The sequence below is a fragment of the Coccinella septempunctata genome, chromosome 6 (genome assembly GCF_907165205.1).
Source record: "Coccinella septempunctata chromosome 6, icCocSept1.1, whole genome shotgun sequence".
In the NCBI taxonomy this organism is placed as follows: domain Eukaryota; kingdom Metazoa; phylum Arthropoda; class Insecta; order Coleoptera; family Coccinellidae; genus Coccinella; species Coccinella septempunctata.
In genome coordinates, this window is record NC_058194.1 from 25,543,730 (window position 1) to 25,571,334 (window position 27,605).

Here is a 27,605-nt window from a genome sequence, read left to right on the forward strand (position 1 = left end):
CTAAGATATTTCCGGATGAAATTTATCGTGCCCAGTTCGATAGGAATTTGTTGACAAGAACTCGCCCCCATTGATTTTCCGACCAGGGGAGGGATTAACTGTCTGTGAACTTTTTACTGATCCCTCCATTCCTCTGGCGGTTTTCAGTTTCAGTTTGTGAATGTTTGAAATGAGAACCTTCCCACTTCAAAGTCGGCCTTGCTTGTTCCCAAGCGTGTACTGGAGATCAGACGTATCGATTGGGTTTTCCCGAAGTCCAGGTCGGAATTAAGTGGAGCAAATCTGATCAAGGGCTATTCATTTCATGGTTATTTTTTTCTACAGAAATGTGTAGGACTCCCAGCCGTTTTTTCTGAAGGTATCAAGGAAAGTGCTTCCCTAAGTATTCAAATTATTAACACGAGAACAACAACTTGACATCAAGCAGACATCCAGCAGATAATGGCTCCATAATAACCCCTTCCAAAGGCAACCGAAACTTTTTGCCAAGGCCAGCGTTGCCTACTTAAATTAGGTGATAATTCGAGGAGAAAAAAACTCGGAGGATCCTTTAGTTGCTCATTGCCAATAAAGCCTCTAGATTTACTCTGCTCTTTGAGAAACGTACCCCAGAGATTTCTCTTATTCTAACGAAACTGTTTCAGCTCTCATAGTTCATAATTTGGTGAGGGAGTTACACTGCAACCTAAAGGTCTATTGTGCCCCCCATAAGAGCTGTTCACACAACTGTGCCATCCACAACTCCCTCTCCACCTCCAAAGTTCCAATGATCTCCAGTATTTGAGATTACTTCAAGGGGGCTATATAAATTCTCATTCCTCCTATAATTTGCTGCTCCGAGACATTCTTTGAGCAGGCTTGCAAAGGCTAGGCATTCTGTGAGCAGTTGAACAGAAGTTTTCTCATTTTCCCCAAAGAATCTACACTGGTCAGCTTCTGATATTCTCACTATATATGCTTCATAAGTTGAGTGCTGCTAACTTCGTTAACTGCAAAAATTGTTGTGAGGAAATGGTTCAACACATCTCGCCAAGAGCAATTATGTATTTTCAGTTGTAATCAGGAGCCTTTTCACCTTTGTGGAATAAGCAATAAGCTGCAGGTGACCTCGTTAGCTCAGTGAACTACTGAACTCACCTAAAGTCACAGCTGTCTCTCAATTCGTTGTTATTATAGACCCTCAGTTTATCCAGAAGGACAATGTTAAGTTTCGATGTTGCACGAGTATGTATTGATATCTAGTTAGCCTAGACCAGTTCCATGCATATAAAAAATATTGCGTTACCAATTGCATAGCAACGAACAATAACTCATTAAAAGTGTCAGTGTGAAGTTTGAGGTCAAAAAAGTAAACCAGAGTTATGCAATAAATTAAACGAAAGAATTTGTCCACCGAAATTGCGAAAATCGAAAAATTGGAGTATCGAGCCATCATCAAGTACATGCATTTGAAAGGGTTAAGAGGTAAGTAGATTTACGAAGATATGCTTAGTACCCTTGGTGATCAATATCCTTCGTATGCGACCGTGAAAAATTGGACAGCAAGCTTCAAAAGAGGTCAATTTTCCATTGAAGATGATGACCGATCGAGAAGGTCAGTTTCTGTGTCAGTCCCCGAAAATATCAATGCATTTCATGACATGATTTTATCAGATATCCGCTAAAACGAATATCTGAAGCACTGAAAATTTCATACGAACGCGTTCATTGTATAGTTCACGTTAATTTGGACATGAGAAAAATTGCTGCAAAATGGATCCTCAAATGTTTGAATGTTGACCAAAAGCGTGCAAGGGTAGAAGCATCGCGTTCGATCTGTGCTCGATTTGAAAACGATGTAGAATTCTTAAACCGAATTATTACTATGGATGAGATTTGGGTACATTTCTACGATCAAGAACAATCGATGGAATGGCGACACTCTGGTTCTCCAAGACCTAAGAAGTTTCCGTGTCCAAAAATCTGCTGGAAAAGTTCTTGCTTCAGTTTTTTGGAATTTCTATAGAGTAATCATGATTGATTTTTTGGATAAGGATAGAACCATAACCGGAGATTACTATTCGACATTACTGACCACTCTACGGGAAAAAATTAAAGAGAAAATACGTGAAAAGCTATCCAAAGGTGTTTTGTTTTTGCAGGATAACGCCCCTGCACACAAATCTCATGTTGCCATGCAAAAAATTCGTGATTTAAAGTTTGAATTAGGTACTTGAACACCCTCCTGATTCACCAGATTTGTCTTCATCCGACTATCATCTCTATCCTCAACTGAAAAAAAGTTTGAAAGTTCTAGAGACGTTGCAGGTTCGCTGTAATAAATGTATCCAATTCAGAGGAGAATATGTTGAGTAATAAAATATTTTGACATTGAAATTTTGTTTGGTTCTACAGTAGGCTAAGCATTTTTCAATATATCCTCGTAAACCTTTCCTTAGGGTGAATTTGAAAAACTTGATGAAGAACACGATCTAGGTAACATCTAGATCCAGAAGGATGTCATTACTGAGTGTGAGTATTGAATAGAAAGAAGGTATGGTCAGAGGTTCATCTGGATCAAATACTGATGCCATTTCATGTTTGATGAGCATGAAGTTATTTTCCAGACAGTATCTTTCTCTGCAAACGTCCTTTACCATGAAAATCGAATTGGAAGGAAGCGACAAAACTTATACGATGTACGAAACTTCATTTGGGAGGACCAAATACGCTGATACCCGAATACGAAACGAAATTTCATTCTCTCGAAAGATAAGCATAGTAAACAATGTGCAACATTAATTTTGGCAAACAACTTGGCGGATATTTCGTTGGCACGTTCCGAAAGAGCGATTTGAATTCGTTAAAACAAACACGCAACATTCTTACAAACCTCGTATTCTCCGCGTGTTGAAAGTTGTTAGCGTCGGAAACGAAGGCGCTTCTAGCGACGTGATTCGGAGTTGTTTGGCGGACCCAGTCAACTCAAGATTTTATGGTTTAAGAGCATTTTTCCACATGCTCTGGTAGACAACGTGATGATTTATCGCCATGAAAGTTTCATGAAAGAAACAACTGAAAGCGGTCTCTGCGGATAGAGATGCTTTTGAGTGAAATATTTCGTCGTCCATGGAAAAACAAAGTCGTCCTAAGGTTCTTTTTTCGGGAGGGGCTAAATGATGTACGATGTGAGATTTGCTAGGGTATTTCTGACGAATGTCGTCTTAACTTGACCCAGTTCGGATTCAGAAGAGACTGAAAAGAGCATTCAACAGAGCAACAATTATTAAGGCTCACAGAATACATTACAGAGGGATTTCAAAATAAACAAGCTACGGGTATTGTTTCACTAGACGTCGCCAGAGCATCCGACAGAGTATGGCATGAAGAATTACTATATAAGATGAGATGTGCTGGATTAGATCAAAATTTGCAAGTTGATCAGGAATTATCTCAAAAATAGAAGATTTTACGTGAAAGTGGAAGGAGAATGATCAACAACAAGAGATATAGAGGCTGGACTACCCCATGGGTCAGTAGTTGGGCCACTTCTGTACAACATATACATTCACGATATTCCGTAGAATCCAAGAACCATGCTAACGTTAAATGCTGACGACACAGGCATAGCAACCCGACACCGCAACCCAGAAGTGACAGGACGAGTTCTACAAGAAACGATTGACGAAACAAATGACTGGTGCATAAAGTGGAAAATCAAGCTCAATGGACAAAAGAGCCAAGCAATATTACTTCAGAAGAGGAGACTGCGACCCACACAGAATCTAGAAGTTGGCGGCGAAGAAATCAATTGGATTAATGAAGCCAAATATTTAGGAATAACGCTTGACAAAGGACTTACTTGGAAAAGTCATATCAAACAAGCAATCAACAAAACGAAAGCAGCGATGAATAGACGCTACCCTCTGATAGGAAGAGGAAGCCACATGTCGAAAGAGACAAAATTGAAGATCATTAGAGCCGTTGCTAGGCCCCAACTGACTTATGTATCAGTTGTCTGGGCTTTCGCGGCAAAGAGCCATATCAAAAGAATTCAGGCGACTGAAAACAAGCTGGTACGATGTGCAATAGATGCACCTTGGTTTGTCAGGAATAGACAGATTTATAGGGACCCTAAATGGGAAACCATAACGGAATTCATGATTAGAAAAGTAGAGAAATTATTCGAAACAGCGAAAAACTCAAGAGACTAGTGGACTACGACCCAGAGGAAGACAGTAGGATGCGAGCGAATTTACCGAAGGAGACGAAGAGATCAATTGAAAAGAGATTAAAATCAGAACAAAAACTTATTGAATAATCCAATAAAGTGTTATCCAATAGTGGATAAACACATAAATCCCAGCACGATAGTGTGCGAGAAGAAAACCGACTAAGAGATGAACGGTTTATAGGTAAATGCCCGGAACCAATATTCAAGAAGCAGTTAAGGGTTTTCAGTGGGTCTCGAGCTCAGGACAGTGAGAATCCCCACACTTGTTCCCCCTCAGGAGAGTGTGGTTCTTCTGACTTGCAGATTTTCCTCCTGCTACACCAAAAATAAAGGTCGTTTTAGCTCGATCCATATCTGTTGACAATCCATCCTTATTTCCGACTTTCTTGAACGATATATTGAGCGTGTCTTACTATGAGAATGTCTATTTGAGATTTAAGTCGAGAAGAATTACTTAACAGTTTCCTGCTGATCATGGCATGCCCTACAAGTTGTTGGGGTGTACACTTCTATTATGGTCTTCTTATACCATCCAATATTTATCACCTCATCATGGCAAGCCATAACAACTGCATCTGTTTCCAACATCAGCTTAGCCGATTGGGAAAAATCAAAGGATCTAATATAAGTCATCGTCTTTCAAACTCTTGAAATGTGCAGAGTGACTCATATATGATGGTCGAGTAGTTTCTTCAGTTGCGTTGTTCTTTTCTAACTTCCCACTCTTTCCTGTTCTGCTGGGGTGATAGGCTCACTACCTCGTGATCTATAGATAGGTATATAGATGCTTCTCTAAGGCTACCCTTCCAGCCCTAAAAGAAATGTTTTTTGATTCCTAATTTGATGATCAGCTACCATCCTCAGGAGGTCTTCAGTACCTACTCAATATCTTTATCGACGTTTCCAAAGTGGTATTCCATTATTATCATTCAACTTCAGAAGTGGCTGAAATATTTTCGAAATACTCATCTTCAGTCCAATTCTTTGTTTTAGGCAGAATCCGAATATATTTTCAGATTTGATTAGAGTATTATTAGTTTATTCGATTCGCTGATTCGAACAGTCGAGATCTCAAGCTTAAGGTGGAACAAGTGCCATAAAATATTTACGAGAACATTAGGAAGATGTGAAATACACACTTCTCTTTTTAGTTTTTATACCACCGAAACGTTCACAATGTGAACCTGAGCAACAAAGTTTTACCGGCTCGTCCAGAGTTTTATTGGCCAATAAAGTCGTGAAAACATGTGGGTATATATAAAGTGGAATGGATATATTCCACTGAAAACAAATAAATGATGTTTTATGCAGATAGCATATATTTGTGATATCCGTATAAAATATATCATTTTTTCCGGCAGTTATATGGGAGTAAAATGAATTCTATTTGAAATTTACGTAGATGCTTTAGGAATTATTGGAATCTTCCCAAATTACTGTAAAATTAATTTCTAATGATATATTGTTTTCAGTGGTAGTCCATTGAATTCCACCTTTTTTTTTCTGATATGGACGACGTCTACCATACCATTGTGTAGTGGTATTTGAATACTAAATGACTGTACTCATGTAAGTCATGTAACAACCACCAATTGTGGCAATCTTAAATGCTCCCTCGTGGAATATTCAACTTGTGAACGTCGAGATGAGACGTTGATATGGAAGTTGCAGAAGTTTTATCTTGTTTATATATTGTCATAATTTCCGAGATGAACAATTCCCTGTGAAGCTAAGCAATTTCCTTCCTTCCGGAAGACTGGAAACTTTTGATTGATATCCCATTACATTTTGAATATTTCTTTGTAAAATGTAACCAACCTTTCATCCCGCTGCTATCACTGCATGGCCTCAGGAAAAAAGAATCCAGAAATATGAAAACCAAATGATGCAGAGGACCTTTTGTTGAAAATCAGTGGAAGTCCAATTCATTTCATCTTTCATAGCCATATCCTTGTTGAACCCTGATAATTTCACTTATTTGAGATGCACAGGGTAGCCATGCACTCAATATCATCTGATTATGATGATGAGTTTAGTTTTTTGTTCAATTGGGAAATACTGAAAAATATAGTGGAGGTACCTACATATTTGACTCATCATCAAATCAAAACTCCTGAATTGCTTCTGAATATTGGTTCCGGGCATTTGCCTATAAACCGCTAGGATTTATGTGTTTATCCTGTATTGGATAACACTTTATTGGATTTTTCAATAGGTTTCAGTTCTTATTTTAATCTCATTTTAATTGAGCTTTTGGTCTGCTTTGGTAAGTTCGCATTCTCCTTTTTTCTTCCTCTGGGTCGTAGTCCACTAGTCTCCTGAGTTCTTGATTCGGATGTTTTTTTGCTGTTTCGAATAATTACTCTGCTTTTCTGTTCATGAATTCCGTTATGGTTTCCCATTTTAGGTCCCTACAAATCTGTCTATACCTGACAAACCAAGGTGCATCTATTGCACATCGTAGCAGCTTGTTTTCAGTGGCCTGAATTCTTTTGATATGGCTTCTTCTTCCTATCAGAGGGTAGAGTCTATTCATCGCTGCTTTCGTTTTGTCGATTGCTTGTTTGATATGACTTTGCCAAGTAAGTAATATTGCTTGGCTCTTTTATCCATTGAGCTTGATTTTCCACTTTATGCACCAGTCATTTGTTTCGTCAATCGTTTCTTGTAGAACTCGTTCTATTATAATACTTCTGGGTTGCGGTGTCGAGTTGCTATGCCTGTGTCGTCAGCATATATCGTAAGTATGGTTATTGGATTGTTTGGAATATCGTGAATGTATATGTTGTACAGAAGTGGCCCAAGTACTGACCCTTGGGGTACTCCAGCCTCTATATCTCTTGTTGTGGAGCATTCTCATTCAGAACTCACTGAAATCAGCAACAGAAAGACTGAAGAACAAAGTTGACAGCATTGGGGTATCAGAGCATGGTAATATGTAATATGTATAGTTATCCAGAGGACTCGTAGGTGGCAGGTCTCTGGCATGAACTTGACAGGACAGGTTATGGTTCTGCCCTTACCCTTGAAACGTACCTGGTCCACCTAGGACGCTAAATTGAAATGGATTTCTTTTTACTTCCTGCAATCTCTCACTCTCATGACCGCGAGGAAGGATCACTGATGTTGCCTACAGAACAATGCCGTCCTTTGATCATAGAAGCCAAAGTTGCCAACTTGATTTTCTCCAAACAAAATACACAACAGCCTTCCAATTCATCACTATAGTTTCAAAGAGTCAATTTTCCGCTCGGGCAAACAGTTAATTTCCAATATGGGTAGAGTAGCACCTCAAACTTCATGAAAGGACATAAAATAGAGGATCCCCTTTATTCGGAACCATAAATCTCCTTTCATCCGCCATTTGTCGAGATTAAAAGATCGTCCACGTCTGCCGCCATTCACTGTTGGGATTAAAATGCAGCCCGAGTTTTATGTACTGCAACGGCACGCTGAAATATGTGCGGTGTTACGTTTTAATCGTTCAGTCAGAACGCCTGACGTGGACACAATCTGACCAGCATAACGTATTCGTCCTTTATCAATCTGGTTGTGTATCTATCAGGCGCATCTGGAGACATGCATTTAATTCCATATTGTCCTGAATCGCTGAATAGAAAAGGGATAGGCATTATGTTTAAATTAGAGGGACGACTGAACGGATGGGGTGTTAGCTCATGCAACCGTTGCCTGCGGGTAGGACTGTGAACGCCCGATTAGAGCATATTGGGACTCTTGCTGTTTTGAAGATTATATTTTACCTCCTCTCCAAATTCTAACACTTCTTCCCGCTTAATACTAACATTATTTAAGTTATGGGGACCGCCCTCCCAAGACTTTGTAGATGACGTCTCCTACGGTAGCTCAATGGCATAGCGCCTGACCGCCGAAAACGGGTCGTAGGTTCAAGTCCGACTCGAGGAGGTACTTTTTTCCGTTAAAAATTTCCAAATTTATTCGCAGTCATTAAAATAATCTTCTATATAGTATTAGTACCTTCGAATTCAATATTCAATTAAAAATTGCTTCATAGGTGCTATCTTTAGGAGGCTGCTAGAGGAAAATATTTGAGAAACCCACATTCTTCTTTGAAAAGAAGTTAGCCTTCAAATTTTTTCGTGACTATTCATTCACAGCATGTATAGTTATGATAATGAAAATATTTATTTTCAGGTTTGATCTCCTTGAGAGAATAATTATGAAAATACACTGCGCAAAAAAATTAACGCACATTCTGAAAATCTCAATTTTAATGAAAGTTAACTCTACATTGACTTTATAACTTATTTTTTATGTTCTCTCGGAAAGGTTTTGAACGAAACAAGACACATTAAATGGAAGAAAAATTCAGGATTTCACCGAATCTTATGTGAAAGAAGAGAAATGAACAATTTTCAAAATACTGAAATGCTGATAAGTGATTTAATACTTGGTATTTCCACCCCTTGCGTTAATTACAGCTCGGCAACGACGGTTCATACTCAAAATGGGTGATCTTAAATTGTTCTGATCTAATCCTTCCCAGATTTCTTCGAGTTGGATTCCTAAGTCATTAAGAGTAGCTGGATGATTTTCTGAACTTCTCAGCCTTCTATTTATTGAGATTGTCCCAAACCTGCTCAATTGGATTGAGATCTGGACTTCTTGCTGGCCATTCCATTCGAGAGACTTCAATCTCTTCAAGGTACTCCTGAACGATGCGCGCACGATGGGGTCTGGCATTATCGTCCATAAAAATTAAATTTTCACCAATGTTTTGGCAAATGGCACATTGGCACTACATGCTCTTTAAGAAAGATCCTTATATACTTATCAGCATTCATAGCTTCATTATCAACGATCACTAGGTCTGTGCGAGCAGTCAAAGATATTCCACCCCATACCATAATCGATCCTCCCCCGAAACCAGTAGTATTCAGGAAATTGCACTGAGCATATCTTTCATGTGGATGTCTGTATACAAGGGAATGTCGATCACAATGGTAGAGGCAGAATCTAGACTCATCTGTGAAGAGAACTCTTTCCCAATCGGCCTCTTCACAATGGATATGCTCTCTCGCAAAATCCAAACGAGCCCTTCGATGGGCTGGGCTAAGAGCTGGGCCTCTTGCCGCGACACGAAGCCTTAAATCATATTCTCTGAGGCGATTTCTTATTGTCTGAGTGCTAATTTGCACCTCATGAGTTTGCTCAAGCTGAATTTGAAGGAGGCGAGCGGTTGCAAACCGTTGTCTCAACGAAGAAACTCTCGAGTAACGTTCTTGAATTGCAGTTGTTACCCGTGTCCTACCCTGTTCTGGTCTTCGGACATTCATACCTGTCTGCCTGAATCGCTGCAACATTCTGTACACACTTGTATGGGAATCTCCAAACCTTTCTGCAATTCTTGTGTATATCCACCCTTCTTCTCGCAAAACTACCGCTTGGGCACATTCCTCTTGGGTCAAATTGCGTTGCATAGCGATCGAGTGTAGAAAATCAAACGAAAGAAAAACTATTGATCACTAGAATTGATCGAGAACAACTGATTTTAGAATGGAGCCAATACATTCAAAATCTGATAATATCATCTTTTTTTATTCCTGCTGGGAAAAAACATCTGTATTGAAGAAAACCGTTGAAAGTGGATATCATATGCATGCATAATTCTGATAAAAATAATTATCATTGAGAACACCTTCAGTGGTAGAATAAATTTGAGATTTCCATAACGTGCGTTAATTTTATTGCGCAGTGTATATGGAAAATATTCGTTAAGAACAAAATTTTTCTAGCGCTATCGAAGTGTAGGGTGAAACGTCAACTTTTAATATTCTTACCATTAACTAAAATCTCTCTCACCCATTTAGAAACCCCCTCTATAAATTTTTAGGAACGCAGAATAATGAGTTAATAAATATCTCTAAAATTAGCCAATATATTAGGGAATTTCGAGTAAACCTCTGCAAAGTGATTTTTCCCCATCTCATCAACGTAAAAGGTTCTAGACCACATGATAATTAACAAACTTCATTTAGATTATTCATGAGTTTTAATTATTAATCTTCATTACCCTCTTCTCACGCATTATAGCTATCTTGCTGACAACATGTTAGATCACCCCCGTTTGTAATCCAAACATGATGTTCCTCTATCAATTAGAATTTCGCCAACCCTAGCCTTATACGACGTTACATGAGATAAATGATAAACTGTAGAGGTGGAAGATGATTCAGAGAAACCCTTAGTTTGCCGAATATAACATCAAATTTCCCCGAAAATCTATGTAGATGAGAATACGAACGATTGCCTGAGCAAAGCAATCGCCCAAAGATAAAAACTCAAAGTCAGATCCTTCAGGCTAACCACACTTCCTGAAGGAGCAATCAAGGGATGAAGTTTGGGGTCATTCCTGTTTCTCCTCAATCTTGCACGGTACGGGATGAACGTGGCTGGATTAAATTCGAGGGAGAAATGAAAAATGAACTCATCGGAGAATTGATTGAACAAAAGGATCTCGAGAATGATACTTCAATTCTGTAATAGAGGCAAATATAGCATGCTTTTTGTTGATAAGAAGCCGGAGGGGCTTTATGGAGATAATTCTGACCTTGTATTAGGGAAAATATCGAATGCTTGGGGAACAAGTCTCTTTGGAGACGAGGTATATTTTTCCTCTTCCTCAGGAAATTTCATGAAAAGTAATTGGTTGATCTGTACAATTATTTATGAATCTTAAGGAGCATTTTCTGAAAGTCTGGTTCAAAATAGAATAAGGAATTTAATTTCAATTCAAAACGCAATTACTTGATTGCCCAATTCAAACTGATCCATTGTTAAATTCAAAATGTAAATTGAAATACTGCACACAATTATACACTGCGCAAAAAATTAACGCACATTCTGAAAATCTCAATTTTAATGAAAGTTAACTCTACATTGACTTTATACCTTATTTTTTATGTTCCCTCGGGAAGATTTTGAACGAAACAAAACACATTAAATGGAAGAAAAATTCAGGATTTCACCGAATCTTATGTGAAAGAACCGAAATGAACAATTTTCAAAATACTGAAATGCTGATAAGTGATTCAATACTTGGTATTTCCACCCCTTGCGTTAATTACAGCTCGGCAACGACGGTTCATACTCAAAATGAGTGATCTTAAAATGTTCTGATCTAATCCTTCCCAGATTTCTCCGAGTTGGATTCCTAAGCCATTAAGAGGAGCTGGATGGTTTTCTGAACTTCTCAGCATTCTATTGAGGTTGTCCCTGCTCAATCGGATTGAGATCTGGACTTCTTGCTGGCCTTTCCATTCCAGAGACTTCAACCTCTTCATGGTCCTCCGGAACGATGCGCGCACGATGAGGTCTGGCATTATCGTCCATAAAAATGAAATTTTCACCAATGTATGGGGCAAATGGCACTACATGCTCTTCAAGAATGTTAGTTATTTACTTATCAGCATTCATAGCTCCATTATCAAGGACCACTAGGTCTGTGCGAGCAGTCAAAGATATTCCACCCCATACCATAATCGATCCTCCCCCGAAACCAGTAGTGTTCAGGAAATTGCACTGAGCATATCTTTCAAGTGGACGTCTGTATACAAGGAAACGTCGATCACAATGGTAGAGGCAGAATCTAGACTCATCTGTGAAGAGAACTCTTTCCCAATCGGCCTCTTCCCAATGGATATGCTCTCTCGCAAAATCCAAACGCGCCCTTCGATGGGCTGGGGTAAGAGCTGGGCCTCTTGCCGCCTTAAATCATATTCTCTGAGGCGATTTCTTATTGTCTGAGTGCTAATTTGCACCTCATGAGTTTGCTCAAGCTGAATTTGAAGGAGGCGAGCGGTTGCAAACCGTTGTCTTAACGAAGAAACTCTCAAGTAACGTTCTTGAATGGCAGTTGTTACCCGTGGTCTACCCTGTCCTTGTCTTCGGACATTCATACCTGTCTCCCTGAATCGCTGCAACATTCTGGACACACTTGTATGGGAAACTCCAAACCTTTCTGCAATTCTTGCGTATGTCCACCCTTCTTCTCGCAAAACTACCGCTTGGGCACATTCCTCTTGGGTCAAATTGCGTGTTTCGCGTTGCATAGCGATCGAGTGTAGAAAATCAAACGAAAGAAAAACTATTGATCACTAGAACACTGATTTTAGAATGGAGCCAATACATTCGAAATCTGATAATATCATCTTTTTTTATTCCTACTGGGAAAAAACATCTGTATTGGAGAAAACCGTTGAATGTGGATAACATATGCATGCATAATTCTGATAAAAATAATTATCATTGAGAACACCTTCAGTTGTAGAATAAATTTGAGATTTCCATAATGTGCGTTAATTTTTTTGCGCATTGTATATTCTGTAAAAAAATGAATTGTGTTTGGTCTTTTTTAATGTGATTTCCGAAGGAAAAGGGTTAAATTAAGGATCAAAAATGCCGCAATTACTTTCGATAATAGTCCAAAAGCTCTTCATCATTTCAGAGTTATCTGCATCTGAATTTTTTTTTGATTGAGTGAGAATATTTTGAGGCTACTGAGGATATGCGATATACCACCCAGTATAACGTCTAACATGTTTCATTCCTCATTTCATTTTTACAGTCTGCTCAAGCTAGGATATACAGACATTTCGTATTTCATTGCTGGATTACCCTGAACAACCCAAGTCGTTGTCGCCTTTACAACAATTGAATAGCTTGGTGAAAATGAGGTTCACGTGCAAAATAATGCCTGGGAGTTTTCTAAACACGACAAGATTTGCAGACTCCTCGGAATTGGGTCGCAAATTGTCCCAGTTTTGGACGCGTTGAACGCCACGTCCTTTCACGTCGTCCCGACGCCCATCACGTCAGAGGTCATGTACATCACTCCTGTTGTCCGGTATATTATTTTCCGCACGACCTTCCTGATGGAGAACCGCCGTTTGTATGTGGGTTTAAATGACCCCATAGTGTATGTGCGGACACCGGATGGAATACAGAATGTTTTTGTATTTGTCCAGATGATACCCACAGCTTTCCACATCCTTGGAAACATTAGAACGATTTTGAATGGCAAATGGCAGTGCCCCTTTCTGATTAGATGATTATTTTAATTCTATTGGTATGGCTTATTAGTTTCTAGTTATTGAAAAATTCTTAGCATACTATAGAACCAAACAAAATTTCAATGTCAAAATATTTTATTACTCAACATATTCTCCTCTTAATTGGATACATTTATTACAGCGAACCTTCAACGTCCCTAGACCTTTTGAAAAAATGTTTCTTCTTGCTCTGCAAACTAGACCTCCATAGCTTTTATAACCTCCTCGTTGGAAGAAAATTTACGACTTGTAAACTTTTTTTCAGTTGAGGAAAGAGATGAGAGTCGGATGGAGCCAAATCTGGTAAATAAGGAGGGTGTTCTAGTAATTCAAACCCTAAATCACGAATTTTTTGCATGGCAACATGAGATTTGTGTGCAGGGGCGTTGTCCTGCAGAAACAGAACTACCTGTTCTACCCTTATCCAAAAACCCAATCATGATTATTCCATGGCAATCCCAAAAAACTGAAGCAAGAGCTTTTCCAGCAGATTTTTGGACACGAAACTTCTGAGGTCTTGGAGAACCAGAGTGTCGCCATTCCATCGATTGTTGCTTTGTTTGTGGATCCTAGAAATGTACCCAAGTCTCATCCATAGTAACAATTCGGTTTAAGAAATCTACATCGTTTTTAAATCGAGCACAGATCGAACGCGATGCTTCTACCCTTGCACGCTTTTGGTCAACTTTCAAACATTTGGGGATCCTGTTTGCAGCAATTTTTCTCATGTACAAATTGACGTGAACTATATGATGAACGCGTTCGTATGAAATATTCAGTGCTTCAGATACTCGTTTTAGCCCAATTCGACGGTCTGATAAAATCATGTCATGAACTGCATCGATATTTCGGGGACTGACACAGAAACTGGCCTTCCCGATCGGTCATCATCTTCAATGGAAAATTTACCTCTTTTGAAGCTTGCAGTCCAATTTTTCACGGTCGCATACGAAGGACATTGATCACCAAGGGTATTAAGCATATCTTCGTACATCTGCTTACCTCTCAACCCTTTTAAATACACTTGATGATAGCTCGATACTCCAATTTTTCGATTTTCACAATTTCTTTTAATTTATTGCGTAACTCTGGTTTACTTTTTTGACCTCATATTTCACACTGACACTTCTAATGAGTTATTGTTCTTTGCTATGGTAACGCAATTTCTTTTTAGGCATGGAACTGGTCTAGGCTAACTAGACATCAATACATCCTCGTACACCTCCTTACGCGCCACTTCAATTATTTAAGGGGTTATTTTATGGGCAGTGATCCTACATAGTTGGTATATTTTGTTCTTGTCCCATCCTTAATCAGTTCTTAAAGGAATGAGTTGATAAATAAATCTCATCAATCCCCTTCATAAATCTAGTAATTTCTCTAGGATCCAGTGTGTTCAATTCTTGAGGATTAAAAGCTGTTTTACATTGTATAGTCCATTCAAGAATGATTGACATCTCGAGTAGCTATCGAAAATCAAATTTAAGTTGATAATAGCCCATAAGTTTAGATTTTGTGTTGCGGAATTCAGGTTGGTATTGTGAATAAACATTGATCTATATACCAATTATATGTGAATCTATTTACTTACCGACGGTTATTTGAATTTTGTAGACCTGTTGATGTTCTTAATTTAATCGTACAAATTGGAAACATGGTTGCGTCAATTTTAAATGCCGATTAATATGCTGCAAATTTGAATATTTCTTATTTTCATATACTTTTCTAGGTTATATTAATATATTCTAGTTCCGTGATTGAAAGTACAGCAATTTTTGAAAATCTTTTGTGACCAGATATTAAGCTGCGCCTGGATTTTCAAGACCTACTGGGATGTCAATCATTCTTGAATGGACTATATATACTGTTCCTGGGGCCAGAATAGTCCAGACACTTCCACAATCTATGTTCGGCAGTTTCCTACTGATATTCACAGAGACTGCAAAATTCTTCTGTGACTTGCTCTCATTCGATGCAGAAGCTATTAGTATCGCTACTGCCTCGTCAGCAGTCCTAGGGTACACCGAGGCTTTGTCCAGGACAGCTGGATAGCTTCTTTGTGTAGGGAGGCGAAAATTAAACCAATATTTCAACTTGTGTGAGTTCTAGAGTTGTCCTACAGAGGAGTATCTTGTTTTGCAAATCTAATTGCTGGAAAGCAGTTCTAAACTGATCTCTTCCAAGAGGGTACCATCCTTAATCAGTTCCTAAAGGAATGAGTTGCTAAATAGATCATCAATCACCTTCATAAATCTAGTGATTTCCCTAGGATCTTTTGCGTTTGGTTATCGAGGATTGAAAGCTGTCTTACACAAGTGTATATTCCTGGGGCCAGAATAGTCCAGGCAGTTTGGCAGTTTCCTATTGCGATTCACAGAGTCTGCCAAATCATCTGTTCACTTGCTCATTCGATGCAGAAGCTATTAGTATAGCTATTGCCTCGTCAGCAGTCCTATGGTACTCAGAGGCTTTGTCCAGGACAGCTAGATAGTTTCTTTGGGTAGAAAGGCGGAAATTAAACCAATCTTTCCACTTGTGTGAGTCCTGGAGTTGTCCTACAGAGGAGTATTGCTTGAGAGCAGTTCTAAAGTAATCTTTTCCAAGAGGGTTTAGGTGCAACAGGTTTAACATTCGGTGCAATTTCCGCAAGCCTTTCCATTTCCCTCCCCTTGACATTTTTACATCTGCTGGTTGGTCAGTTCTTTTTCCAGTCCAACCAACCAAACGTGATGGTCCAGGGTCGTCGCGAGAAATTGTTCGTCAGGAGCTGGCTACATTTGTTTCGAAAGACATAAAACAGTGAACATGGACCTCTTCTGAAGTCGCCTACTCGCTTTGCCGTACTTCGGTTTCGACGTGGATCCGATGAAAATTGTCGGGAATTTTCCGATTCGTATCGTTATTTCGCCATCTCATCTGTCCCGAGCACTTCCACAAATTGTGCAGCCGTCATTCGATTAATTCGACACAAAGCACATTCGGGTGAAATATCACTCGTGGACTTGGGACCGTCTCATTTCTGTCTTTTCCGCTCATTCTGACTCCGACCCCTTTCGGCATCAGTAGAAGGGATGCCAACCGACCATACGACGTAACGAAATGGACATTCCAACGTAGTTTCATCGGAATTCCTTACATACACAATGAGATTCTTATCGATGACTGTTGTTCTGACTTATTGCACTATAGATACTATTCGTCGAATTTCTTATTTGTTGGAGAACTAACAAATTGTTTCATTAAACCTTCATGCAGAAGGTTTCCCAAAATGAACGTAAAATTAGTTATTTATTGTTAACAGACTCAAAACAAAAATAATACAGCTGATGACGTTAATATACTAAGTGCTGATTTACTTACCTACCGTTAAGGCTATTGAACTCTTCAACAATTGGTCCATAAACGAAAGTTAACGAATACTTAATAGGAATGATGGGCTAACTTGATGAGTCGTATATCGGTTCTCGCTTTAGAGGAGAAACTAGTAAGCCCGTAGATCTACCTTTTTTGGTATATTCACCTTTGTGGGCTGATCTGTCTTGGTTGTGGCTCGAATATACGAGGATGTATTGATATCTAGTTAGCCTAGACCAGTTCCATACATAAGAAAAATATTGCGTTACCATACCAACGAACAATAACTCATTAGAAGTGTCAGTGTGAAGTTTGAGGTCAAAAAAGTAAACCAGAGTTACGCAATGAATTGAAAGAAAGAAGATGTCCACCGAAATTGTGAAAGTCGATAAATTGGAGTATCGAGCCATCATCAAGTGCCTGTATTTAAAAGGGTTAAGAGGTGAGCAGATTCACGAAGATATCCTTAATAACCTTGGTGATAAATGTCCTTCGTAGGCGACCGTGAAAAATTGGACTGAAAGCTTCAAAAGGGGTAAATTTTCCATTGAAGATGACGACCGATTGGGAAAGCCAGTTTCTGTATCAGTCCCCAATAATATCGATGCAGGACATGACATGATTTTATCAGACCGTCGAATTGGACTAAAACGGATATCTGAAGCACTGAATATTTCATACGAACGCGTTCATCATATAGTTCTTGAAATTTGGACATGAGAAAAATTGCTGCAAAATGGATCCCCAAATGTTTGAATGTTGACTAAAAGCGTGCAAGGGTAGAAGCATCGCGTTCGATCTGCGCTCGATTTGAAAACGATGTAGACTTCTTAAAACGAATTGTTACTATGGATGAGACTTGGGTACATTTCTACAATACAGAATCAAAGCAAAAAGCGATAGAATGGCGACACTCTGATTCCCCAAGACCTAAGAAGTTTCGGGTCCAAAAATCTGCTGGAAAAGTTCTTGCATCAGTTATTTGGGATTGCCATGAAGTAATCATGAATGAATTTTTTTGATAAGGGTAAAACAATAACCGGAGATTACTATTCGACATAACTATCCAAAGGTGTTTTGTTTTTGCAGGACAACGCCCACACGCTGCACACGAATCTCATGTAGCCATGCGAAAATTCGTGATTTAGGGTTGGATTACACCCCCCGTATTCATCAGATTTGGCTTCATCCAATTATCATCTCTTTCCTCAACTGAAAAAAAGTTTAAAAGGTCGTAAATTTTCTTTCAACCGAGGAGGTAATAAAAGCTGTGGAGGTCTGGTTTGCAGAGCAAGAAGAAACATTTTGTTTTGAAGCTCTAGAGACGCTGCAGATTTGCTGTAATAAATGTATCCAATTAAGAGGAGAATATGTTGAGTATTAAAATATTTCGACAGAAATATTTTGTTTGGTTCTATAGTAAACTAAGAATTTTTCAATATATCCTCGTAATAGAGAGAAGTTAACTGAAATGATGGCCACAGACATTATCATTAATCTTCAAATATAAAAATGTCTTGAAATTGGTTCTCATATCGAATCAACCAATTTTGGATGAGAACAATACACTCAAAACGTCTAAAATTAACAAATTCATGAGTATTATATGGCTGTCTTCCCATGTCTCTCATTTCGATGTTTATGGCTGACGATGCATTTAGGAAGTTGTCCACTCCTACGCCCAGAACGATGCTCCCCGCTGAAGATTGATGAAAAATGAATTTTCGTCCGAAACGTCGCCTGGTCCAGATAACTGGGTCGCTGGGGGTTGAATATTTCAGTTGATTTTCATGGGGACGGTTTTTTCAGCATTTCCTCCTCAATGAATTATCTATGAACATCCAGCTTGTTCAGAGGGAGAAACGACAAATCACGTGAATAATTCAGCATCGATTATTAGAGCAAAGTGGTACCTACCCCAATGAACACTTTGGAAGATTGAAAGTAATAATTCATCGTGAAAAATGTAATATCGAATTGGGGAGAAATGAGAATTTTTGGAACTGACACGTTGACAACTATTGTATTCATCTCATGAAGAAGGGATTATGAAGATCTGTTGCTATATTGATTGGTTCAACCCTTGGCTGAAACTTCAGTAAACAGATTAAAAACACTGAGATTATGAATGGGAATCTTCCCTTATTCTGAAGGACATCAAGTTACATTTGCATATGGCTGATGTTTCATATATAATGGCAAAGGGTATATTGAAAAATTCTTAGTCTACTATAGAACCAAATAAAATGTCAAAATATTTTATTACTCAACATATTCTCCTATTAATTGGATACATTCATTACAGCGAACCTGCAACGTCTCTAGACCTTTCAAAAAAATGTGCCTTCTTGCTCTGCAAACCAGACCTCTACAGATTTCATTACCTCCTCGTCGGAAGAAAATTTACTGTTAAACTGTTAAACTTTTAAACTTTTTTCAGGTGAGGAAAGAGATGACAGTCAGATGGAGCCAAACCTGGTGAATAAGGAGGGTGTTCTAGTAATTCAAACCCTAAATCACGAATTTTTTGCATGACAACATAAGATTTGTGTGCAGGGGCGATGCCTGCAAAAGCAAAACGCCTTTGGATAGCTTTCCGTGTCTTTTCTCTTCAATTTTTTCCCGTAGAGTGGTCAGTAATGTCGAATAGTAATCTCCGGTTATTTTTCTACTCTTATCAAAAAAATCAATCATGATTACTCCATGGCAATCCCAAAAAACTGAAGCAAGAACAGATTTTTGGACCCGAAACATCTTAGGTCTTGGAGAACCAGAGTGTCGCCATCCTATCGATTTTTGCTTTGCTTCTGGATCTTAGAAATGTATCCAAGCAGTAACAATTCGGTTTAAGAAGTCTACATCGTTTTCAAATCGAGCACAGATCGAACGCGATGCTTCTACCCTTGCTCGCTCTTGGTCAACATTCAAACATTTGGGGATCCATTTTGCAGTAATTTTCTCATGTCCAAATTGACATGAGAAAATTACTACTACTACTATATGATGAACTCGTTGGTATGAAATATTCAGTGCTTCAGATCTCCGTTTCAGCCCAATTCGACGGTCTGATAAAATTATATCATGAACTGCACCGATATTTTCGGGGACTGACACAGAAACTGCCCTTCCCGTTCGGTCATGATCTTCAATGGAAAATTTACCTCTTTAGAAGCTTGCAGTCCAATATTTCACGGTCGCTTACGAAGGATATTGATCACTAAGGGTATTAAGCATATCTTCGTAAATCTACTCAACGCTTTTAAATACAGGTACTTGATGTACTCGATGGCTCGATACTCCAATTTTTCGATTCTCACAATTTCGGTGGACAACTTCTTTCTTTTAATTTATTGTGTAACTCTGGTTTACTTTTTTTACCTCAAACTTCACACTGACACTTCTATGAGTTATTGTTTATTGCTATGGTAACGCAATATTTTTTTATGCCTGGAACTGGTCTAGGCTAACTAGATATCAATACATCCAAGTATAATTTCAGAGCCTTTCAACCCACTTGAATCCTTGAGAAGTGTGTGAGTGAATGAGCTCCTATTAAGCCTGCACTTGGTGAAGAAATGTTACACAGATTAGTAAACTGTGCATTCAGCCATATACAGTTATGATTCAGAATTCTTTCGTTAATTCCTCGATGCCAAATATACGTGTAGCGTTCGCGAGGCTTCCCGTTTTCCAAAAATGCCTACGAATTTAATCCACCAGAAGTTTCCTTACTAAACGGATTATATGGAGCGGAATCTGCGAAAGCCATCCCTAACTACCATGAATTGACGGCCACCCTACCGTGAACGCGGTGTGACCCATCCGAGCAATATATATTTCTGAGTCTCCGGCAGCATCTCGTTTCCAGACGTCGTTGTGACGCTTTCATTGAAAACGCGCTTTGTACCTTCGCCAGAGCGTTTATCATTCGGAAATTTTAATGGTCGGCGAAAGCGTTTGGATCTGATGAATTTGTCTCGTTAATTAATTAAGAAGATGCAACGCCAGAACTCGAGTTAATTTCGTCTGATGCAATTAGGTCGAGACTTTATTTAATTTTTCGAATTCAAATTCGGCGTTACAGGCATCTTTGTCCAATTCCCCTGCTCTGCTTCTGAAAAGCAACATAAGTTTTTGATGCGGAATACTAACAATCCAATCGCACCCAATTTTTTTCTCCAAAAATCTCATAGGAAGTCATTTTTTTTTTAGTGTAGCAGGGGGAAAATCTGCAAGTCAGACGAACCACCCTCTTCTGAGGGAAACAAGTGTGAGGATTCTCACTCTCCTGAGCTCGAGACCCACTAAAAACCCTTAACTGTTTCTTGAATATTAGTTCCGGGCATTTGCCTATAAACCGTTCATCTCTTAGTCGGTTTTCTTCTCGCACACTATCGTGCTGGGATTTATGTGTTTATCCTCTATTGGATAACACTTTATTGGATTTTTCAATAAGTTTCTGTTCTTATTTTAATCTCTCTTTAATTGATCTCTTGGTCTCTTTCGGTAAATTCGCATTTTCCTTTTGTCTTCCTCTGGGTCGTAGCCCACTAGTCTCCTGAGTTCTTGATTCGGATGGTTCTTCGCTGTTTCGAATAATTTCTCTGCTTTTCTGTTCATGAATTCCGTTATGGTTTCCCATTTTAGGTTCCTATAAATCTGTCTTTTCCTGACAAACCAAGGTGCATCTATTGCACATCGTAGCAGCTTGTTTTCAATGGCCTGAATTCTTTTGATATGGCTCTTTGCCGCGAAACCCTAGGCAACTGATCCATAAGTCAGTTGAGGCCTAGCAATCTTCAATTTTGTCCCTTTCGACATGTGGCTTCTCCTTCCTATCAGAGGGTACAGTCTATTCATCGCTACTTTCGTTTTGTCGATTGCTTGTTTTATATGACTTTTTTTTTGGTGTAGCAGGGGGAAAATTTGCAAAACAGACGAACACACCCTCTCCTGAGGGGGAACAGTGTGGGGATTCTCACTCTCTGAGCTCGAGACCCACTAAAAACCCTTAACTGCTTCTTCATAGGTTCCGGGCATTTTGCCTATTAACCAGTTGACTCTTATGGTTTCTGGACTCTCACACGATCATAGTCGTGTTGATAGTTGTATGCTGCCTAAAGCTTTTATGGGTTAAGCTCTTCTTTGGTTCTTAACTGATCTCTCGGTCTTCGGTGGTAGGTTTTGACCTTATAGCTTCTTCTGTTGGATCATAGTCGACTAATCTTCGTAGTTCCTCATTTGGATGTTGTTTGGCTTTGTCGAATATCCTTTCCGCCTTTCTCTTCATAAATTCTGTAACTGGTTTCCATTCCAAGTCCTTGTAGATTTGTTTGTTCCTAACAAACCAGGGTACGTCCATCGCCAAGGAGTTTATTCTCAGTGGCCTGTATTCTCTTGATGTGGGTTTTGGCTGCGAAGCCCCATGCCGCCGATCCATATGTGAGTTGTGGTCGCGCAATAGTTTTAATCATCGTCAACTTGATGTTCTTATTCATATGACTTCTTCTGCCTATGAGTGGATAAAGTTTACTCATTGAGGCTTCTGTTTTATCAACTGCACATTTGATGTGGTTTTTCGATGTAAGTACTCTGTCAAGCGTCACTCCTAGGTATGTTGCTTCATTTTTCCATTCAACCTCTTCTCTATCAACTTCAAGGTTTTCTTCCATCCTCAATATTCTCTTTTGCAGTAATATTGCTTGAGTCTTTCTTCCATTGATTTGGATTTTCCATTTGATGCACCATTTGAGTAATTCATCTATGGCTTCCTGCAGTCTCCGGTGTATGATCTCTGGGCGTCGATGTCTGAACGCTATTCCTGTGTCATCTGCGTACAAGGTGAGCATATTTCTAGCATTCTTCGGGATATCATAAACGTATATTACGTAAAGCAGAGGTCCAAGTACCGATCCTTGAGGCACTCCCGCTTCTAATTGTCTGGTTTGAGAGGTTGCTCCATCTATCTTCACATAAAAGTTTCTATTCCTCAGATAGTTCCTTATAATCTTGCATAGCTTGGTCGAATATCCTGCTTTTTTCATCTAGTAGATTAGGCCTTCGTGCCATACTCTATCAAAAGCTTTCTCGATATCCATCAGAACTAATCCTGTGGCCTGTTTGGTCTGCATTCCTTCGGTGACGTATTCTATGAGCCGTAGTTATTGGAGTTCAGTCGAATGTTCTCGTCGAAATCCAAATTGTTCGGGTGGAATTATCTTCAACATTTCTGTTTCCTCATTCAGCCCTTTAGCGATAACCCTCTCGACGATTTTTCCTAGTGCTGATAGTAGGCTGATTGGTCTATAATTTTGAGGAAATTTCCGTTCCTTTCCAGGCTTGTTGAAAACTATCATTTCTGCAGTTTTCCATCTATTTTCATTATAAGTCAAAATAAATTGTTGAGAATAGAAAATATTCCTCACAGCGCCAGCCACGCCTCGTTTTCGCTTAAAGCCACCAAGACAATATCCTGAAATCGGTCTTCAGTTCGTGATTAGATATTTCAGCCTCTCTGGGAATTTCTATGCTGATTTATGACTAGATCGCTTCAATGAAACGACAATTCTTCGAATTATCGTCTCCATTTTTGATATTGCCCTGGTGTCCTTGGCACTTGTCGGCGGAGTACTGTGTGCTCCAATTCTCTGATAGGAAGCGAAATACATAAGATTATGTCTCAATGATTTTCTTGAAATTATCAAAAATAGAGAAGGCAGAGTAAGGGATCAGTATGATTATCCGATGACGTTAACGTGTTTGCAAATTTTCCATCTGCTGAGTAGATTGGTCACTTTTTGAGGTCATAGGTCTTATGAGCTCTGCGTTAGCACACCATGACGCTCATCCTTCAAGAACTATCATGCCGATAAATTTCAATGCATACAACTTTCATGAGATCATTCTCAACAGCCTTGTGAATGTACAACCTTCTTTCAACGTTTCTATTATTATTTTAAACCCTGTCAAACTTTAATAAAATCGTCTGAATTGTTGTAAAGAGATCAACGAAGATTCCGAATCGTAAAATCGATTCGGGAAATACTCGTTTGCATCAGATCATTCTACCGAATAAAATCAACTTAAATGGGATATTCTTCATGCCAAATCTAGTATGACCGGAATGTTATTGTTTCAGGAAGTTCCATAAAAGTCCGATTTTCATCCGAATGCTGTTCCTCTCCCACAAGTTACTGGCGATAAAAAGGAGAATAATTCGACATTGAATTCGCTACCATTGAAAGGTTTACGATTTTGCAGCTGTTGAATTATGGAATGAATCCTTACTGTTATGAATTTCAATGATCTTATATATCTCTGTGTAAAAGATTCACAGTTATAGAAATGAGGTTTGCATCCAAATGATAATTTGTTTTTTGATGAGCAATGAAAACAATATTGATGTACGAATCAACATTCTTTTTTACATTTCACAATAATTGTTCCAGAAGCTATAGCTATCATAAAGGAAAAAGCATCAAGGTGAAATGGATACTCACTTCAAAACTAATTAATCCACTATGGTCTTGATCCAAAGTGTTGAACACATAATGAGCATACTGACTAGTGTTGGCTGAAACAAGAAATATAAATTGAATTCGATGAATATCATGAAACATCAAACATTTTTCATGAAACATTTTATATGTGCATATGACAGGACTTTTTGAATATTATAATCAAAGAATACGAATATTTGAATTGAAAAGAAATGACAAAGTGCTTTTGATCAAAATAGTCCCACATACCCTCAACTTGATGGACCATTGAAATTTTAATCCTCCATTAAACAGAGTATACACACTGTTAATTGGAGGATGAACATTTTTTATGGACTATTAAATTATAATCGATGTTCGCGCAATAGGGTCAGAATGTCTAGATCTAACAATTTGATTTGTGTTGATGAGGGAACGTAAAATCTTTTTATAAGAATAGCACAGATGTGTTACATCCAGTACATGCCGACAAGGTAATTTACCATGAATTGTTTAAATTGGAAGCGACATCTACGCAGTTTTTCGACTGACTAGCTTTCAATTATTGATGATTAATTCCACCGAACCGTACACTAAATGACAATTAGTGATAAATGAAAGGATTCCACTTGATGAATGGAATATTCCTGTTAGGTATATCATCCAGCGTCAAAATACGATCCGTTTTGTGAAATAATTTCCGGGAATTGAAATGTGCAGTTATGCAGGTACTCAGAGGAGTTATATCCACTGCGTTTCCTATCACAGACCCAATATTGTCAATGGCTGTTTTATGCTGGTTGTTTTAATCATTCAACAACGATACAAATGATGTATAGGTTATATATCCTTTGTCTAGGACTTTCCTGTTCTGGAAAAATTCTTCGGTTTAGAACTACGCAAACGTATGAAAATTATGACAAAACACCACTTTATCACTGGACTCAAGGTCAGTATTAACTCTAATATACAGGTAAGAGTAGAATTATTGCACTTTGAACACGATGGTAGTTCATTGATTTTGTATGGACATAATATCCCATGTGGCAAACCAATAGTTTTCTTCAGAATGAAAGCTGAAATATAGATTTCAAGAAAAGAAAAGTCTCATAACGATTCTTAGTAAAGATGATAATTAATACCATCAATAATGCACTGATGCAGCGTTAATTTTAACTCCTAACAGAAGTTCTGGAGGGGAGAGGGATACAGGGAGAAATTTTAGCATAATAATAGTATTTTACACTTTTGGGATCCTTCCCAGCCCCCATTGAATTTCAGCTCGCAGATGTATAATAAATTTTCGCGTCACTGAAAATTGATTTATTCCTCCAGAAAGCAGATTTCAAGACAAACCCTCGACTAATACTCATATGTACCTATTTCCTTATTTCTGATATTTGGAGTGAGCACTCGAGCCACGTTGCCAGGCCTGGTACGGGGTTGATTTATTCCCCTAATCCAAACACAGTGCTACTTTGAATTATGGCTTCGAGAAATGGAAAATGCGTGTTACTTCTGCCCGGGTAGATCAGAACTGTCATAGTTTCAACGTCAGTCCTGAAGTGAAGTTGCTGAACTGCCAAGGTGGAGGGATGATTTGAGGAGACGTATTGCTCTGTCTTTCCGGAAACTTGTGGCATTATTTGATTATGAATGTCAGTCCCACAAACTTTGACTTTATCTGTAGTCATGTTCTTCTTTATAAGACACAATTCAGTAAGGTTATGTTTCCGTTTAAATTTGTGAATTAGTAAAATCCTTGACACTTTGAAATTTGTTATTTCCAATTATAAACTTCTGACATCAAGAACAAAATACAATATTATAAGCTTTCTAAGATTCTTTAATGCAATGTTGTACGGTCTGAAAAATTCAATGCTTAATATGCACCCAAATAATACAACTAACATGAAATTGGAAATCTTATGCTCATATGTGAAATTCTCACAGTTCAATTTGAATTTGAACTTGACAAATCTTCAAATATCTTGATAAACAATAAATTCCAAGAGGATTCAGCCTGAAGCTTGACAAAGTTCTGTGGTATTATGTGTTGAACCATCAAATGCATTTATGTAGTGCACCACTTTCGAGAGTTAACTATTATATTTCGAAAATTCTATATAAAGAATATTCGGAATATTTCGATAAAACTTCATCTTTTCCAACAAAAATTTAAAATAACTGAGTCCAACTTGAAAACTTATGATCCTCGTATATTTTATTTATTAATTTGCAGACTTAAGAGGGGGTCAGTAACTAAGAAAGATGAGTCTGTCTGTAGTCGTAGAAATAAAGTCTATGATTCCTAACAAGACCGAAAAAAATTCCGCCGGTGAAGAAGATAACCACTGAATAATTCATAAGATGTTTTTCCTTGTTGTTCTCCAATCCTGAGAGGAAACATAATTCAATGCCATGCGCCGTTTGATGAATTCAACATCAAATAGAAGATATTCAGCGAATTCAGGGACAAACTCAACGAGAAAAAATTACTCGTGAAATTCAGATTTATATTCCTTATTCATCCTGTACCTGGAGTAAAAACCCTAAAGTTAAGATCCTAATAAAGAAAAAACAGTGCTGTTTTGAACTGAATAGACCTGAGATACAAGACCCTGTCTCATTCAGGGTAGACCTTTGTTAGCCGCCAACCAATCTCGAACAATACACGCACCTCATAAAGCGGGTATATCCAAGTCTAATTTAACCCTACATAGTGGGTAACTATGTCACTAGTCCGAATTTTGGGATTAAGATATTTACTTATGGACCTTAATATTCAATTCAGAGAGCCTGCAATATTTGGCAGCTTCATGATTTCCTTCCATAACCGTTTCGATAAAGCTTCAACGCTTTTCCATCGAATATACAGGGTGTTTTCAAAGGTGAGGCTTTTTTTTGACACAAGGTAGAAGTCATCAAAATAAGTCATTTCACCACAAATTGTCTCTATAAATATTCAAGATAGCTGTGCTACAACCCCTAGAAATTCGAAAAATTTTATAAAATCTCAAGTACGGGACTATGGAAGGTAACTCCGGCAAAATGGAAAAACGAAACAAAACATAAACATATGGCTGAACTATGAATGGTTCAGTACATGCTAGTCGATCTGATTAGTTGCATCATGTCACGTGAAAAAAAAAGTTTTCGTTTAGATTTGTATCTCTGGTTACAACTCTGAGAACACAGAGAATTCCATCGAATACATTACAGAGGGATTCCAAAATAAACAAGCTACAGGTCTTGTTTAACTAGACGTCGCCAGAGCATTCGACATAGTATGGCATGAAGGATTAATATATAAGATGAGATGCGCTGGATATTCCATCAAAATATGCAAGTTGATCCGGAATTATCTTAAAAATAGAAGAAGAGTGAAGAGTGCTCCACAATAAGAGATATAGAGGCTGGAGTACCTCAAGGGTCAGTATTTGGGCCACTACTGTACAACATATACATTCA

The 27,605-nt window shown here is 38.4% G+C and overlaps 1 protein-coding gene across 6 annotated transcripts in view; it reads right to left on the bottom strand.

Moving 5' to 3' along the window:
- LOC123315509 (Kv channel-interacting protein 1) overlaps positions 1-27,605 on the bottom strand; it is a 143,775-nt gene that overhangs the window by 4,434 nt on the left and 111,736 nt on the right. For all 6 annotated transcript variants that reach the window (XM_044901228.1, XM_044901226.1, XM_044901225.1 and 3 more), the window contains one exon: positions 24,156-24,229. In XM_044901228.1, coding sequence (XP_044757163.1) covers positions 24,156-24,229 — 74 coding nt within the window. The remainder of the gene's footprint in view (positions 1-24,155; positions 24,230-27,605) is intronic.